At 44.0% G+C, this 17846-nt stretch overlaps 1 protein-coding gene across 16 annotated transcripts in view; it reads left to right on the forward strand.

Moving 5' to 3' along the window:
- Window positions 1–17846, forward strand: part of UNC13B (unc-13 homolog B) — a 234021-nt gene that overhangs the window by 199911 nt on the left and 16264 nt on the right. For 8 of the 16 annotated variants that reach the window (XM_032239961.1, XM_032239963.1, XM_032239952.1 and 5 more), the window contains 12 exons: window positions 510–515; window positions 1322–1396; window positions 2199–2418; window positions 4766–4993; window positions 5570–5711; window positions 8082–8251; window positions 8690–8805; window positions 9147–9310; window positions 9916–10066; window positions 11493–11561; window positions 12971–13060; window positions 13411–13539. In XM_032239961.1, the coding sequence (XP_032095852.1) occupies window positions 510–515; window positions 1322–1396; window positions 2199–2418; window positions 4766–4993; window positions 5570–5711; window positions 8082–8251; window positions 8690–8805; window positions 9147–9310; window positions 9916–10066; window positions 11493–11561; window positions 12971–13060; window positions 13411–13539 (1560 nt within the window). The remainder of the gene's footprint in view (window positions 1–509; window positions 516–1321; window positions 1397–2198; window positions 2419–4765; window positions 4994–5569; window positions 5712–8081; window positions 8252–8689; window positions 8806–9146; window positions 9311–9915; window positions 10067–11492; window positions 11562–12970; window positions 13061–13410; window positions 13540–17846) is intronic. The other 8 variants (XM_032239962.1, XM_032239966.1, XM_032239953.1 and 5 more) reach the window with 1 other exon arrangement.

The raw sequence follows: 17846 nt of genomic DNA on the forward strand, positions 1-17846 counted from the left end.
CTCAGCTTCCCAAAGTGCTGGGATTACAGGCGTGAACCATTATGCCTGACCCCTCCTTTCTGATATACCCCTTCTTCCACCAGCTCTTCATCTAGCCAGTTGAAGATAAATTCTGATGCCATCTCTTCTTTCATACCATTTTTCTTTCCTTAATTGCCTCTCATCTCCTCTTTTTTCTCTTCCTCTTCTTCCTACTTTTTTTCTCATCCTTTCTCACTGCTTGCCCACCAACAAGTATCTAGTTTACTTCTTGCTTTCCCTCTCTGTTTTTTGTCCTTACCTATCTTTGGCTTTATGGCCTAATACTCCTTAGAGTAGGTGCTCTAGGCTTTGAGTCCTGGCCAGCGGTCTGGGTTGAAGACAGTTTTTAGGGGACAGAAGCAGAGTGGGTTGGGAAATGCTCCCTGCTTTGGACTATAGGGAAGAACCTTTCAGTTGCCTCTGAAAGTTTTCATGCCCTTGCAAGGCTTTAACATCATGTTGTTCTTTCTCTGCTGTCCTCTACACAGGCTATGGTGAGTGTTTCCAAAGCCCTTTCCCATCCTCTTTAAAAGTCCACATCCCAGATCACTTGGGCCCTTCCCAGCTGTTCCTCCTGCATAGGCTGATATTATGATTTCTGTCTTTTCAGTGTTCTCTGCCTTTAGATAACCATGTGCCTCTTCACGGGCTGCCCCTAAAGCTTGGCCTTGGCAGGCACATGGGGCCCCTGTATGCAAGAGAGTGGCTAGCAAGGCAGCCCCAGCTCTCAGACTTAACTCCTTGTCCTTAATTTGACTGAGTATTCAATGCCCCTTTCACTTGCCAAGTGCCCTGCTTGTAGGCCTTCTGGCCTCTGCAGCCACCCAGGGATTATGTGGGCTTGGGGAGGTGCCAAGGGGATAGAGTTTAGCATGGAATCATTTTTCTCAATGACTCTTGAATGTGACTCTGGACAGAGTTGTGTGTGTCTCTTATTCTTAATTCCTTGTTTCCTACTGTAGTTCTAAGATTTTCATTTTCCTTTGCCTTCCCATAAACAAGGAGTTTCTGTGGGATAGGACACCTAAGAAGAATGAGGGAAAAAGAAACTCTTTGGATGATAGATATCCTGAAGAAAGTACTGTTCTAAAATAGTTAGGGTAGCCCCCTGAGGGCCTTGGGTTTTGCATCTTAACCTGGGACACTTGTTACCTGTTAGGGCAGTTGCTGTGAGTGACAATAAAAATAGAAAGTACTGTAGTAAGCTATAGTCAAGTGGCTTTTATCACTGAAGCTCCCTCCCCAGAACTTTGCCAGCCATTGGTGGTGGTCAGGGCTAACAGAAGATCCTCCTTCACAGTCACTGGTCCAGTCCCGGAAGGCAGGAATCACTTCTGCAATGGCTACACGCACTTCTCTTAAGGATGAAGAGCTGGTAAGTGACCCATGTGCTTTGGTAAGTCCACTGGCCTCAGGACTCTGATAATCTCTATAGCCATACTATTTGATAATTGGGAATTCTGGGAATTCAAGAGGGCTGGGCATACAATGCTGATGAAAAAGATAGATAGCATCAGGTGTTAGTTTTCCACACTGGGAAAGACAAGAGAGTCTAGATCAGAGGGTAAGCCCGGGTCTCATATTGAAGGGTGTGACCACTGAACTCAAGGGTTTTATGAAGGGCCTAGGACCTTCTGTTTTCTTAGAAAGTGTGAATACTGGAACAAGGCTCAGATCCAGCATCAGGTCCAAAATGTTTTGGACAACCAGGAGCACACTATATTTGGGCCTCATTCTGTAATTCTGGGCCAGGATAGAGCATCTTCTCCATTGCCAGAGGAGACACAAAATCAAGGTCGTAATTGTCCCACAGGGTCTCAGTTCTCTCCCTGCAGAATCCAGAAGTCATGGGTGGCAGGCATGGTGGCTCATGCCTGTGATGCCTCGGCTCACTTTGGGAGGCTGAGGCAGGTGGGTCATTTGAGGTCAGGAGTTCAAGACAAGCCTGGCCAACATGGTGAAACCTCATCTCTACTAAAAATACAAAAATTAGCTGGATGTGGTGGTGCGCACCTATAATCCCAGCTGCTCAGGAGACTGAGGCAGGAGAATTGTTTGAACCTGGGAGGTGGAGGTTGCAGTGAGCAGAGATCATGCCACTGCACTCCAGCCTGGGCAACAGAGCAAGACTGTCTCTGAGGGGAAAAAAGTCATGGGACGGGTTATGTGTCTTTCAGAAATCCCATGTGTATAAGAAAACCCTGCAGGCCTTAATCTACCCCATTTCCTGCACCACTCCTCACAACTTTGAGGTCTGGACAGCCACTACCCCAACCTACTGCTATGAGTGTGAAGGCCTGCTCTGGGGCATTGCCCGGCAGGGCATGCGCTGCAGCGAGTGTGGAGTCAAATGCCATGAGAAGTGCCAGGACTTGCTCAATGCTGACTGCCTGCAGCGTGAGTACTCTGCGGGGTGAGGGGCGGGCGGTGGGGCAGCAGGAGCTCTCCAAAATAGTCTGTAGCAAAGAGCTGGGATAGCTGAACCAATCATTCCCCAAGTCCACCTGATTTTGAAACCTTATCCTTTTCAGAGAAGGTATAGTCCTCAATCAAGGGGCAATGCCTTTCCAAATAATAGGTATTACACTATCTTCTTCTAGCACCTTTAGGAAAAGTTCTTTGAGCTTTCTGTGGCCTTCTGGTGTAGCTAGAATCTTTTCTAGGATTCAGTTGATTCCAGAGACTGAGGTTTGTAGTGTATATACCACAGCAACCTTATTGTCTAAATGACAAAAGCATGTTTAATCAGGATCTGAGACTAATGAAAGGAAAGAAATTGAGTTTTGTGGGGTTCCAGGCCACATAGAGGAACCTCCTGAAGCCTAGAGTCTAGGACTCAGAGAAGACAGCATTCATTGCTTGCTTTTAGACAATAGTGCCAGGAATAGAATTGTCAAATGGATCTGGCAGAGGCCCAGAAGGAGAGTATGCCAGACCCCCGTGGCCTTGGCTAAATATATGACTTGTCCTGCCATGATGGAGTGGGGAGAATAGGAGCAGGAAAAGCTTTAAGTTCTTATCAGAGAAAATGAATTAGGGCTCAAAGTTCATATCTCCTTGCTCCCCTTCTGCTGGGCTTGCACTCATGTGGCTGGACCCCAGGAAAAGCAGGGGTGGAAAAAGTGGGAAATTATTATTTTCCTGCCCTCCAAACCTCCCAGGTATTACCCACAAGCCAAACTATAGCAATAAAACTTTAAGGATTGTGCTAGGGAAAGGGAAGTTTACCTTTAGACCCACAAGCACTTCATTATCCCAAGGACAGCTATGACATATAAACGGGGACCAGGGAGAAGCCTTGAGAAATTATTTATGGAAAATGTCCTTTGAAGAGCCTCAGACTGGTGCCAGTGGCATGGCTAAGTTAGACATGAAGAGACAGGTAAGACAGAGTCAGCAGAAGAGATAGGTCTCTGAAAAGACTGCCTGAAGACAAATGCCAGTAATGACTTGGCTAGAACAAATCATGAAGGGGTGGCAAGCGCAGGTGCCAGAGGGCTCTTGCCTTAATTGCTGAGAACTAGCAACCAGGTTGGCTGCATAGGCTGGTTGCTTAAAAGTGCTGCTCTGTAGCCAGGGTACCTAGCTTCTTAACAGCCTTTCAGAGGTCTCAGTCCAGGGAAGTAGTGCCTTGTATGGGATATGCTAAATGGCAAGAGTAGGATGCAGCCCAGATAATTTTCCATTTATCAGAGAATATCTTTTGCCTAAGGCTTCTGTGATGCACAGGGTGGAATGAAATGCCCTTCTATGGGCCTCCCTGGACATAAAACCTGTTTTCTATACTCCCAGGGTTAGTACACAAATGTTGGCCTTTATTTTTTGCTCAACTTTTTAGAGTAAAGGACTAAGCCTTTGGGGACTAGAGAGAGAGGCAAGACCCAGTCTGCAGTACCAGTAAAGGAAGAATGGCACCCCACCTGCTCCTCTGACAAGCCTGGTTTGTGAAATGAACTGGAGTCTGTGTTCTGTCATGATCCTTTGACAGCAGGAAAAGCCTGCTAGCCTGTGAGAAAGCTAGCTGGGGCCATGGCTGGTAAAGATAGCTTTTGGCCCTGTCAGGGTAATAATGATGGTTATAATAATAATAGTGACCATTATTGCATACCTGCTAACTGCCAGGCCCTGGGCTAGATGCTTTATATATGCTATGTAAAATAATGCTTACTAGAGAGGTAAGCACTATTATCTCCTCTTAGAAGAAGCCAAGTTCACCAAGCTAGGAATGGTGGAACCAGGATTTGAACTCTAGTCTGTCTGACACAAAAGACTATACTTTTCTCACCATACTACACTAGTTTCTGAGATTAAAGGCACTGGAGCCATAGGACAGAAGCTAACTGTGTGCCATGACAAATTCTGGGGTTTGAATCATGCTTGGCAGTTGGATGAGATTGGTGGTGCTGTTGTACCCACCCATCAACCGTCTGTGATAACTGAGACACCCTTTGTGATATTTTGACCTTAGAGTTGAAGAGTTGGCAAAAGATTTCAAGATATACTAGAATGCTATAATGAACCCCGTAACAATTATTAAGAAATTGCTACCTTCTGAATTGCATTTTAAAATTCCACTGGCCAGGCAGCAGGCCCCATAATGTTAACATTTCCCAGAGATATCCCAGCCCCCCTTAGTTTCTCCACTGCCCTGCAGCCTCTCCCAGGCCCCATTCCTCAGCTCGACTCTTGGTCTGGTAGGCGACCTGTTGTTTAATCCTAATTTCTGTGCCTGGCCACTCTTCAGGGGCTGCAGAAAAGAGCTGTAAACATGGAGCTGAGGACCGGACTCAGAACATTATCATGGCCATGAAGGACCGCATGAAGATCCGAGAGCGAAATAAGCCAGAGATCTTTGAAGTTATCCGGGACGTCTTCACAGTGAACAAAACTGCCCATGTGCAGCAGATGAAAACAGTGAAGCAGAGTGTACTGGATGGCACCTCCAAATGGTCGGCCAAGATTACCATTACGGGTGAGCAGGCCAGAGTCTGAGAGGACAGGAAGGCCTGGGCTATGGGGAGGAGACTGGGGAAGAAGCATCCTGAGCGTGAGAAAACAATTGGGAAGAAAGAAAAAGGAAATCACTGGGAAGGAAAGGACTCATTATTTATCACTCCTCCTTACCTAGACCTTGGTGCCAGGAGAGGCAATACTGCTATCTGCAAACAACATGAATCATAATGCAAGGATTTGCTAACAACCTAATGCTGTAGACTTGGCTAACAGTTTCATATTATAAGAGGTGGAGGGGGAGGGGAAGGGGAAGGACAGGGGCCAGGGAGTAGTTAACCAGTTTAATAACTGGGTAGGGCTGAAGCGTGTATATATCAGAGGGTATAAGGACCAATGTAGAGATAAGTTGTCAATTAAGGCTTGGGTAGGGAGATGGGATGCTTGGGCTTTGAGTGAAAGGCTGGTGGCCCAGGACAAAGAATAAATATGGAGGAATGGGATTACGGTTTCTGTGCAAGTTGCATAGAGCATATGAGTAGTGCTGTCGAGGGCTTCTGACCTACTCTGAAGCCTCCTATATATGCTTGGGTTGCAGTGGTGTGTGCCCAAGGCCTACAAGCCAAAGACAAAACAGGATCCAGTGACCCGTATGTGACTGTGCAAGTTGGCAAAACCAAGAAGCGTACCAAGACCATTTTTGGAAACTTGAATCCTGTTTGGGAGGAAAAGTTCCATTTGTAAGTCACAGAGAGCTTTGTCTTACCTGGGACTGTATGTACTGGGGGAGCAGTATCATATCCTGTCATTCCGGACTTGAGCTTGAAGATTGGGCAAAGGCAGGGGAAAAAAGCCATTTCTCTCATGCTTCACTTAGGCATCAGCCATTCTTTCTCTGGTTTTCTTCTTGTGACCTGTTGTGTCAGGGTTACTGTGCCCATGCCCTGTCTTCACCAGGGCTATTAAAGGGGCCTTAGGGCACTCCATCCTGCTTTTTCTAGCACTAGAAAGATCTTACTACTTTACTGCTCAGTGACAGAACCAGGGACTGACTGCCTTATTGTACCTCCTACCATTGCCTAGGATGGTATAGTAGGGTTAGGCTTTCATAGGGAAGGCTCTTAAAAGGAGTGGGGAGAAAGTATCCTTGTCCTAAAACTGGGTAATTCTGGCTTGAAGTTGGGAATGTGGGTTCTGAAGAAGTTGCTTTTTCCCATAAGGGAAGCATTTCTTCCTACCTAGCTTCCACCCTCACTTATTTTTTCATTATCTTACTTTCTTATAAACTATTTCTTATGACAGTAAATGATGGTTATTGAAAAATGGCAAACTAATGTCTGGAGAATCCACAGGCTTTGTCATTCCCCAATAAGGCCTAGGGTCAGGATTTTGGATCTGAATCAGCCAAGCAGGCTGGCTATGTAGAGGCCTCCTTCTGTTGGCTCCTCCAAAGATTCACGTAGAAAAGGATTAGGGCTGACATGGTGGCTCACAACCGTAATCCCAGTACTTCGGGAGGTAGAGGCAGGTGGATCACCTGAGGTCAGGAGTTCCAGACCAGCCTGGCCAACATGGCCAAACCCCATCTCTACTAAAAATACAAAAAGGAGCCAGCCATGGTGGCAGGAGCCTGTAGTTCCAGCTTATTTGGGAGACTGAGGCAAGAGAATCCCCTGAACCTGGGAGGTGGACGTTGCAGTGTGCCGAGATCATGCCACTGCACTCCAGCCTGGCAACAAAGCAAGATTCCGTCTCAACAAAGAAAGAAAAGAAAGGAAGGAGGGAGGGAGGGAGGGTGGAAGGAAGGGAAAAAGGGATTAGGCTGGGCGCAGTGGCTCATGCCTGTAATCCCAGCACTTTGGGAGGCTGAGGCGGGCGGATCACAAGGTCAAGAGATCGAGACCATCCTGGCCAACATGGTGAAACCCTGTCTCTACTAAAAATACAAAAAATTAGCCAGCCATGGTGGTACGTGCCTGTAGTCGCAGCTACTTGGGAGGCTGAGGCAAGAGAATTGCTTGAAACCAGAAAACAGAAGTTGCAGTGAGCTGGGATCGCGCCACTGCACTCCAGCCTGGTGATAGAGCGAGACTCTATCTCAAAAAAAAAGAAAAAGAAAGGGATTAGGATATAGTAAAATTAATCTCTAATCCAAAGATAATATTAATAGCTACTGGGAGAAGCACCTGTTTCTTTGAGAATCTGAATAGTTCTGCTTGAATTCTTCTTATGAGTAATTTAAAATGAACTGGCTCTTGGCCATTTTTGCCCACTTTTAGTAAACTATTAAGTTCATACTCTGTACAAGACACTATACATGATGTCTAAAAATGAATAGGACAATCCGTGGCTTCAAGACACTCATTGTTGATTTGTCTATTACCTTCCCATAGAGCGGTAGTTATATTGAAATATTTTAATGGAATGTGGAAAGATATCATAAGAACATAGGGAAAGGAACAGCAAATTTTGCCAGTTACAACTTTTGGGTGAAACAACAGAACCCAGATATTAACTGTTGGGGAGGAGAGCATAAGACAAGACTGGGAAAGCTCCTTTCTCCAAAGCAACCCCGTTAGAGGAGATGACAATTCAATGGGATATGATAGGATAATATAGAAGCTCACCAAGCACATAGTTAGGCAGATGGGAGAGTTAGATAGAAAGCTGAACAGATATAACTATGTAGGCCTACCATGAACATGTCTAGCACCTTTACTGACTTTGTGTCTTGGGCTCCAAGGATGGTGCTAGCAGTTGCTTCCTCGAGCTCTGTGGCATATCTAGCTATTTTCCTCTTGGTGTCACTGATACAGCTAGCTGTACAGGAAGTCAGAACTGACCTTAATTACTCTTCCCTCCACTCCTTGCCCTTTGTTCTAGGACAATGAGAACCGTATAGTGGTAGATAAAGCCACCCAGGCCAAGGAATGAAGAGTTGTTTGCTGGGATAGCCCACCTTGCTTGGAACTTTAGTACTGCTGCCCTCTGACTTCTGCTCTTCAAGGGTCTCAAGTGCAGTTGACGGAGCTTTTGGGAGGGAATAGGAAGTAACAGGAATCAGCGCTACTGGGTCTGTCCTTAACAGAGCCTGCCTAATTCTCTCACAGTGAGTGCCACAACTCCTCTGACCGCATTAAGGTGCGTGTGTGGGATGAGGATGATGACATCAAGTCAAGAGTAAAGCAACGCCTAAAGCGAGAATCTGATGATTTCCTAGGCCAAACCATCATTGAGGTTCGGACGCTAAGTGGCGAGATGGATGTCTGGTACAACTTGGGTGAGGAAACTGGACTCGAGAAAGTTGCTGAGAAGGGAGAGCTTGAAGGGGACCTGGGAATAGTCTTTCTACCAAAATCACCATCTGTCCCCAAAGCATGTCTCTATACAGAGCCTGTCTCACCTGCAAAGAACTGACTGTGGGGAGGGATAGGGGACAGAGGAGTGGCAGTGGCTACGACTCACTCTGGCTGAACGTTCTCTAGGTTTCAGAAGGCCCTTTAATCTTCATACTAGTGCCTTTGTTCCCCCTGCACACTCCTGTTCTCCCACCCAGGTAGTTCCAAGGTACTTGTGGAATATGTGGTAACTGGAGCGATTCACCCTATTTTCTGAGTCCTTGGGTTGACTTCTTCTTTTCCTTGGGTTAAGCCAGAATGAGACTATCTATGCTGTCTAGTTGCACTGGTGTCAATCTCTAGTCTTCTTTCCTTCCTAGAGAAGAGGACAGACAAATCGGCCGTCTCAGGGGCTATCCGACTACAAATCAGTGTGGAGATCAAGGGGGAGGAGAAAGTAGCCCCGTACCATGTGCAGTATACATGTCTCCATGAGGTAAGCCAGCCCTTGGTAGGTGGGGGATCAGAAAGCAGTGCTGAGAGAGGCCTTTGGCCATAAGTAGGATCATTAGATGGTTGGGGATCTGAGGCCCAGTTTAAATTTCGTCCTTGACTCACTCTGCTACCCTGGAGAGCCCAAGTGACTGAACCCAGACTGCATTCTCTTCCACTAATGGGAGAACAGCCTACTGGGGCCACAGGAGGAACTGAGTAATGACTGGAAGGACGGAATTTCTGTGGAACCCTATTCACACTCTCCTGGGCCTTACCACCAAGTTTGTTTTTGTTTTTCATATGTATTTAACCCATTCCCTTTCTCTGCTCTGTCTCCTGCAGAATCTTTTCCATTACCTCACAGACATTCAGGGCGGTGGAGGAGTCCGCATCCCTGAAGCTCGAGGAGATGATGCCTGGAAGGTGTACTTTGATGAGACAGCCCAAGAAATTGTGGATGAATTTGCCATGCGTTATGGCATTGAGTCCATATATCAGGCCATGACGTGAGTCTCTGCTGGGGCTCTGGGAAGTGGCCGCTAATCGTTGGGGTGGCTAATAAAGGCACACTGATATGGTGGGCAGGTCCTTAGTGGGTAGCATGCAGTGATTCCTTTACTTTCCTCTCTGAGCTGTGTGGGATGGGTCTATGCACCATGGGAATGTTTTTGTCAGTAACTCATGGAAAAAGGTATTTCTGTCTGCCGCAGAGTTGAGGGAACTCTGCAGGGAAAAAGGCATGCGAGAGTATGCAAGGACAAACCTGTCTAGACATCACAGCCCTTAGCAGACAGGGTATGTGTGCTCATGTACACATATTAGACTGGCCCGGGGAGTCAAAGAGGACACGAAACTGCAGGGAAAGCCGCTGTGTATGGTGCAGACCAGGACTCCTTGAATGGGAATTCCAGATTGCTATGAGAAGCAGGTTAACCTTTCTATCAGTGAGGCTGCCCCTAGAGCTGTACACAGAAAGCAACCCTAGGCAAGCAGAGGGTAGCAATTGCCCTGGCTGTGCTTCATTTATCCCATAAACTTTTATTGAGTTCCTGCTTGGCTTTAGCTGCAAGCCCTGAAGAGTCTTTGAGGATGAGTATGCTGTGTTTTTTAGGCACTTCGCATGTTTGTCATCCAAGTACATGTGTCCTGGTGTGCCAGCAGTGATGAGCACCTTACTGGCCAACATCAATGCCTACTATGCCCACACAACTGCCTCTACCAATGTCTCTGCATCTGATCGCTTTGCAGCCTCCAACTTTGGGGTAAGTATCATATAAACACATATGTCCACATTTGTTACCAATTAATTTGATTTGTCTTGACTGGTCCCATAGAGTTGCTTGATGTACTTAAAGTTCAGATAGTTGCCACCTTTATAGATGAACCTTGTTTCCTTATGGGTATGCAGACTATACTAATAGCCTCTCCTCAGACACAGATAAAGGAGAGAAGGTGCTTGGGCGTTGTGCCACCTGGGCTTAGCCAGAATCTCTCTGGATCAACAACTTGATTGAGTTACCATATTCTTCCATATTCTTCAGTCTTGCAGGTCCACAAATGGACTTTTATTAATCTTGTTCAGTCTGTCTGTGACAGATTCATATTACTTAAGTTTATATGAAACTGATGTCTAAGCAATGATGCCAGTATGCACCTGAACCTGAACCTATCCCTTTTCTAGTGTCTGTACTGTTTTCCCTATCCAGGGTGTGATCTTCCTGGGTTAAGGTACTGAGAAGTTGAGTCATTACCTCAGAATGTCACCTGACATTAATCAGTATAAACCAGATGAAATATTTCTGACCCACCACCACAAAGATTACTATTTTGGGCATAAAATTACTGATATCATCCCAATTCACTGAGTCTGTGAGCCTTGGTTTTCGGTACTAATGAATTTTTTGTTGTTGATAGAGTCTTTCTGTAAATGAATTAATGTAACTTATTAAGCCAGTCAAATATTTGTTCCATTTTGCCTCATCTCATTATGTATTGTCTTAATATCTACTCATCTAATCAATATATGAGTTCTAGGAGTGTGATGCAAAAATCCTGCAGGCACATGATTCCACGTTTAATTATACTTTTTCTATGAAAATCAGCTATTAAAATAGTATATGTTAGATATTTTAACATTTAAAAAGTATACACTATGGGAAATGTGGAATGTGGTTTAAAGAGAAACCCCTCATGCCTGTCCCATTATCTTTCAAATGCATCAGTTTCTCCCTCCCATCATCTTGCTAGGCTGTGGCCATATAACTGTTAACACACTACCCCAAGGTAAGTCAGGAGACCTCAGACTCAGAAACAATTTGGAGAATGTGTTTGGAGTTTCTTCTTATCTGACTAAGATAAGTTACAGTCCCAAAGGGATAGAGATGCACTGGTCATGCCCCGTTGACTCTTGTATAAAAGGAGCCATTTCTCCTCCCAGGGACTTGGCTTTTTCCTTGTCAGTGTGAGATTTCCCAGATTGGAACAGAGCTGCAAAGAGATAGAACAGGGGGACTGTCTATCCCATTTTTCCCTTACACTGGTTGTTGTTCTTTCCACAAGCAGGGTTGTATCTCCAGCCCAATGCCTCCCCACTCTGTCTACTCTTCCAGAGGTGGTTCTGTTTCTGTTACAGTTTAGAGGACTCAGACACAGGCTTTCTCTTTCTTCCCCATTATTTCTCACTCTCAGAAAGAGAGATTTGTAAAACTGCTGGACCAGCTGCACAATTCACTGAGGATTGACCTTTCTACATACAGGGTGAGTGAAGACATGGCTGTGGGAAGGATAATAGATGTCAAGCGTAGTCCCAGAGACACTGTAGGCCAATCTTGGCTATAAAGATTGAGGCCAGGGAAAACTGGCCTGTGTCATCACGTCCACCCAAATGGCCAGTGCTACTGACACCTGTGGTTCTCTTAACTCCAAGGCTCATGTGGTGTATAAATAGCACATGGTGTATGGTTGGTTTTTATAGACAGTTGGCTTTCTAACCTCACTCTTAACACTCTAGTAAACTCTCTGGTGACATTCTCGTTAGGGAGTTTATTGAGGATAATCTCTTCCAGGAGTAACCTTTTAAAAAATTAGATACTTAATTACATTTCTAATTACATTTCTTTTTTGCATTTTTCCATACTCTCCTTATTTTCCAGAGGAGGTGTGAGAATCTGGCTAGGGGGAGAGAGAGTAGCTTGGCTTTTGCAAATAATTTTTATCAGAGATCATGTCCATTCCTAGGATAAAGGGAGGAAATAGGTGTAGTAGGAGGATGGGCACCTGGGCCAGGACAGGTTAAGGAAATGGGCAGTTTCTCAGTTCCTCCTATGTTAGATCTTAGAATGGCTTTATTACTTGCTTTAAAGTGTTGTGAATTTTCAGAACAGGCAATATACGCACATTAAAAGGAAAGTATAAAAACAACCTTAAAGTAAAAAAGAAGTGAGGTTTTAATTATCTGCACTCCAGTGCCCTCCATTTGCACAAATAATAGTACTATATTTGACATATAAGTAGCCATTTGAAGGTTTAAAAAACTGACCATTAAAGTGAAGAAAGGCTCAGCATCTCCCTTCAGCTCTTCATGGCAGCTCCCTCCTAAGACTTGTGCCAAAGTGAATGAAGTAAGGATGTCTGGAAATTCCTAAGGAGCTCACTCCAAAAGCAGCTCTGCTCAGAGATCTGCCATCTGCTGGCTGCAGAACAGAAGAAGAGCTGGGGTCTATTGTACAGAAAGTACAGGTCCTGGACCTCAGTTTGGTCAGTAGTGTGGCTCCACTTATATTACAGGATATACAGTTAGATTGTAACTTTTGAAGAACTCACTGTTTGTGTGTAAGACTCTTTATCCAAGAAAAGCATGTGTATAAGTGTGTGTGTGCCTGTGTGTTCTTTTGTACAAGTGCTTATACACTGCATGGGAAGTAGGGCTGCAGGGAGGATGTGTTGCTTTCTAGGGTGGGGAGTATTAACCCCTGCTTTTGGCAAGAGCCTGTTTGTATCAGTAGAAAAGAAAGAGGGAGACCTGTAACATTAAGTGTTTTTGCCCAGCTCAACTAGAGAAAATACCAGTGAGTAGCAATTAGGGAAGCTTTTGATATCATTACTTTTGGCAGGGAAGGTTTTCATAGTCCTCTGTTCCTTTCTTAAATTTGCTTGATTTGCAACAGAATAATTTCCCTGCTGGGAGTCCTGAACGGCTTCAGGACTTAAAATCCACAGTGGATTTGCTGACCAGCATTACTTTCTTCAGAATGAAGGTAAGAAGTGGACTGGGCTTGGGTGATGCTGGGCTGGAGATCTGGCTGCAGGAACATGAAGAATAAGAATCACTGGGTAGAGTCAGAGGCTACAGGATTCATCACCTCTAAGCTTACATTTCTGTGTACCTGTTCCCTGGGTTACTTCTGAGAGAGCACATAGACTATAGATCTATGAGGATGGGCTGGAAGTTTTCCCTGTCAGCTTTCCTGGCAATTTTGTCACAGGGAAAGGTCTAGGGACCCATACAGGGATGAAAGAATCTAGGGTAGGTTTGGGGTAGTGCTAGGAGAATATCCCACCCAGGTGAGCAGGACCTTGGGCCCATATTTCTTCTTTTAATTGGCAGGTACAAGAACTGCAAAGCCCGCCAAGAGCTAGCCAGGTGGTAAAGGATTGTGTAAAGGCCTGTTTGAACTCCACATACGAATATATCTTCAACAATTGCCATGACTTATACAGCCGCCAGTACCAGCTGGTAAGAGGTTCGGGATCAGGTGGGGTCAGCTGTCAGTGGCTCTTTGGAGCCTCAGCTTTCCTTCATGATGGTGATGGAAAGGCACTCAGAACAAAGTACTTGATGTTCTCAAGAGTGAGTGAGTTGTGGAGTATAAACCATGTGGACCATGTGAGATATGTGGATGGAAAGGGTCCCCTGGACAAGATGAGACATACCTGAATTGAACAGAAATGGCAACAATAATGGTGCTGAAGAAAGTAAACCTAAATTCATGCACAGTTCAGGGGCTGAGTAGGTGAATTCTGAGTCTATCCCAGAGTCTTTTTTTCTCCCTCAAGTTTAACTTTAGTCTTAGTCATGCGGACCATGGTAAGTTCTGGGTTGCCTTTCTCTGAGATCTGAAGTGGACTCTCTGAGCTGCAGGCTCCTGGAAGGTTTACTTTTCCCTTTAATCACTTCTCTCTGAAATGTGTGGTTCTTCCGGGCATATTCATCCACTGGCTATTGAGGCTGACCCTATCCTTCTGTGAGGCTGTGAGACTTGTTTTAGCCTGGCATCCTAAGTCAGTACCTAATGACTTAGTACATTTTCCTAGATCCTTCTAATAGTATCCTCTGTCCATGCTCCCAACTTATTTTAAAGCCAGAACTTACTTCTAGCCCCAGTTACTCAGTTACAGTTCCAGACTTACGAGTTTCTGCTGACCATACATTTGCAGTGGATTCCCTTTAGTCCAACAAATATATATTTAATGTTTGTTCTAGGCCAGCTCTGAGGAGAGCACAGTTCTCCTTCAGTAAGTTTGCAGTCTTATAAACATATATATACCTCCTATCAAAGAAGTCTGAAGGGCCTTAAAAAAGGGATAAGATTAAAGGAATTCCAAGGAGGAGAACAGTCTTTTCCCATTCTTGATCTGATACTGGGGAAAGCTCCATAGAACAAGGGGCGTTTGAGATAGACCTATTTGGACAAACAATGATGGCAGGACAACCTAAATCTCCTGGACATTTATCTTTAGGTAAATACATCCAATTTGTGAAGCCTCCTAGGAGTACCCTAATAAAGACTGCCTCTTCTCATTCCCAAGTGTATTTTCTGTGCCAGCCATGGATTTAAGCCTTCTTCCTTTTAAGATTTATAAAACTTCCCATTGGTTCTGAAGTCCATGGGAGGTTTTCCTGAGGGCTTTGTTTTACTTGATGTGTTCTGGGCTCCTCTGTCATCTGTCTGTGGAGGCTCTCTGGTGGAAGCAAGATACTGTTCTCAGCTTTGATCTTTCAACTATGCAGAGTCTGTTTGAATATTTGGTCTCTATTCCCCACCATGAGAATGAACTCGACTTTGCAAGAGAGCTCATAAACTATTCAGGGATACCCTTTGGCCTTTGTATTTTGATATTTGCTTTTTACTTTTTCTCAATTTCTTTTTTTCCTTATTCCATATATACATTGGAATAAACTCTTGATGTCTTTTAAAATTTCCATCTATTGACCTTAAGTCATTAGTTTATTCATCCATCCATTCACTTATCAAACAAAGCATTAGACATAAAGTTGAGTAAGAGATATTTCAGCCTTTAGGGATCTCATTGTTTGGTGGAGGTCAGGGCAAATTACTGTATTTATTGTTTTGTTGTTGTTGTTATTTTGTTTTTACTGCATTTTATTATAGTTGTAGTTTTCTGATACATCTACACCAAAGATTCACAAAGGGTGCTCTGGGAGCCCAGACCAGGGATGTCAGGAAAACCTCTCAGAAGAGGTAAAGTTCAATCTGAATTTTGAGGAAGGAGTAGGACTTAGCTAAAGAAAGGGGCTGGAGGGAAAGGGCATACCAGAGAGAAAATAGAATTTTGGAAGCACAGAATTATGCATGAGTATGTTAAAGAAGTATATGCAGGCTGGGTGTAGTGACTTATGCCTGTAATTCTAGCACTTTGGGAGGCCGAGGTGGGCAGATCACTTGAGGTCAGGAGTTCAAAACCAGCCTAGCCAACATGATGAAACCCCATCTCTACTAAAAATACAAAAAAATTAGCCAGGCGTGGTGGTGGGCTCCTGTAATCCCAGCTACTTGGGAGGCTGAGGCAGGAGAATTGCTTGAACCCAGGAGGCAGAGGTTGTAGTGAGCCAAGAGCACATGCCACTGCACTCCAACCTGAATGACAGACTAAGACTCCATCTCAAAAAATAAAATGAAAAATAAAGAAGTATTGCAACTTAGGGCACTTACAGCATGAGGCTATGAGATTCAGCTATCTAAGATCAAATCTTAGTTCTGCTCTTTACAGCTGCATGACTTTGGACAAGTCATATAAGCTTGCTGCCCTTCACTCTCTTCATCTGTAAATGAAAGCTATAATAATTTCTACTCAATGGAGTTGTGAGGATTAGATAGGATAATGTATGTAAAGGTCTTAGCAGGGTGCCTGGCACATAATAATCAGTAAATAAGTGGTGGTGGTGCAGTGATAGATGGAACAAAAAGAGTTGTAAGGTATGAGGTTGAGAGACAGTCACATTCTGGAAGATGTAAACTGAGGAATTTAAACTTTTTTTGTAGACATTAATTTTTTTTTTTAATTATTATATTTTAAGTTATGGAGTACATGTATAGAACATGCGGGTTTGTTACATAGGTATACACTTGCCATGGTGGTTTGCTGCCTCCATCACCCTGTCATCTACATTAGGTATTTCTGCTAATGCTATCCCTTCCCTATCCCCCCACTCCCTGCTATCCCTCCTCCAGTCCACTAACCCCCGACAGGCCCCAGTGTGTGATGTTTCCCTTCCTGTGTCCATGTGTTCTCATTGTTCAACACCCACTTATTAGTCAGAACATGCAGTGTTTGGTTTCTCATTCTTGTGCCAGTTTGCTGAGAATGATGGTTTCCAGCTTTATCCATGTCCCTGCAAAGGACATGAACTTAGCCTTTTTTATGGCTGCATAGTATTCCATGGTGTATATGTGCCACATTTTCTTTATCCAGTGTGTCATTGATGGGCATTTGGGTTGGTTCCAAGTCTTTGCTATTGTGAATAGTGCTGCAATAAATATACATGTTCATATATCTTTATAATAGAATGATTTATAATCCTTTGGGTATATACCTAGTAATGGGATTGCCAAGTCAAATGGTATTTCTAGTTCTAGATCCCTGAAGAATTGCCACACTGTCTTCCACAATGGTTGAACTAATTTACGCTACCACCCATAGTGTAAAAGCATTCCTATTTCTCCATATCCTCTCCAGCATTTGTTGTCTCCTGATTTTTTAATGATTGCCATTCTAACTGGCATGAGATGGTATCTCAGTGTGGTTTTGATTTGCATTTCTCTAATGACCAGTGATGATAAGCTTTTTTCATATGTTTGTTGGCTGCGTAAAGGTCTTCTTTTGAGAAGTGTCCGTTCATATACTTTGCCCACTTCTTGATGGGGTTGTTTTTTCCTTGTAAATTTGTTTAAGTTCCTTGTAGATTCTGGATACTAGCCCTTTGTCAGATGGGTAGATTGCAAAAATTTTTTCCCATTCTGTTGGTTGATGGTTCACTCTAGTAATAGTTTCTTTTGCTGTGCAAACCTCTTTAGTTTAATTAGATCCCATTTGTCTATTTTGGCTTTTGTTGCCATTGCTTTTGGTGTTTTACTCCTGAAGTCCTTGCCCATGCCTGTGTCCTGAATGGTATTACCTAGATGGTCTTCTGGGGTTTTTATGGTGTTAGGTCTTATGTTTAAATCTTTAATCCATCTGGAGTTAATTTTTGTGTAAGGTGTGAGGAAGGGATCCAGTTTCAGCTTTCTTCATATGGCTAGCCAGTTTTCCCAACACCATTTATTAAATACTGAATCCTTTCCCCATTGCTTGTTTTTGTCAGGTTTGTCAAAGATCAGATGGTTGCAGACATGTGGCATTATTTCTGAAGCCTCTGTTCTGTTCCATTGGTCTATATATCTGTTTTGGTACCAGTACCATGCTGTTTTGATTACTGTAGCCTTGTGATATAGTTTGAAGTCAGGTAGTGTGATGCCTCCAGCATTTTTTTTTTTTTCCTTAGGATTGTCTTGGCTATGTGGGCTCTTCTCTTTTTTTGGTTCCATATGAAGTTTAAGGTGGGTTTTTTTTTTCCCAATTCTGTGAAGAAAGTCAATAGCAGCTTGATGGGGATAGCACTGAATCTATAAATTACTTTGGGCAGTATGGCCATTTTCATGATATTGATTCTTCCTATCCATGAGCATGGACTGTTTTTCCATCTGTTTGTGTCCTCTCTTATTTCCTTGAGCGGTGGTTTAATACAGCTAACAAGGGAAGTGA

This window comes from Sapajus apella, unplaced genomic scaffold, assembly GCF_009761245.1.
Source record: "Sapajus apella isolate SASKATOON/1434 unplaced genomic scaffold, GSC_monkey_1.0 scaffold46, whole genome shotgun sequence".
Taxonomy (NCBI): Eukaryota; Metazoa; Chordata; class Mammalia; order Primates; family Cebidae; genus Sapajus; species Sapajus apella.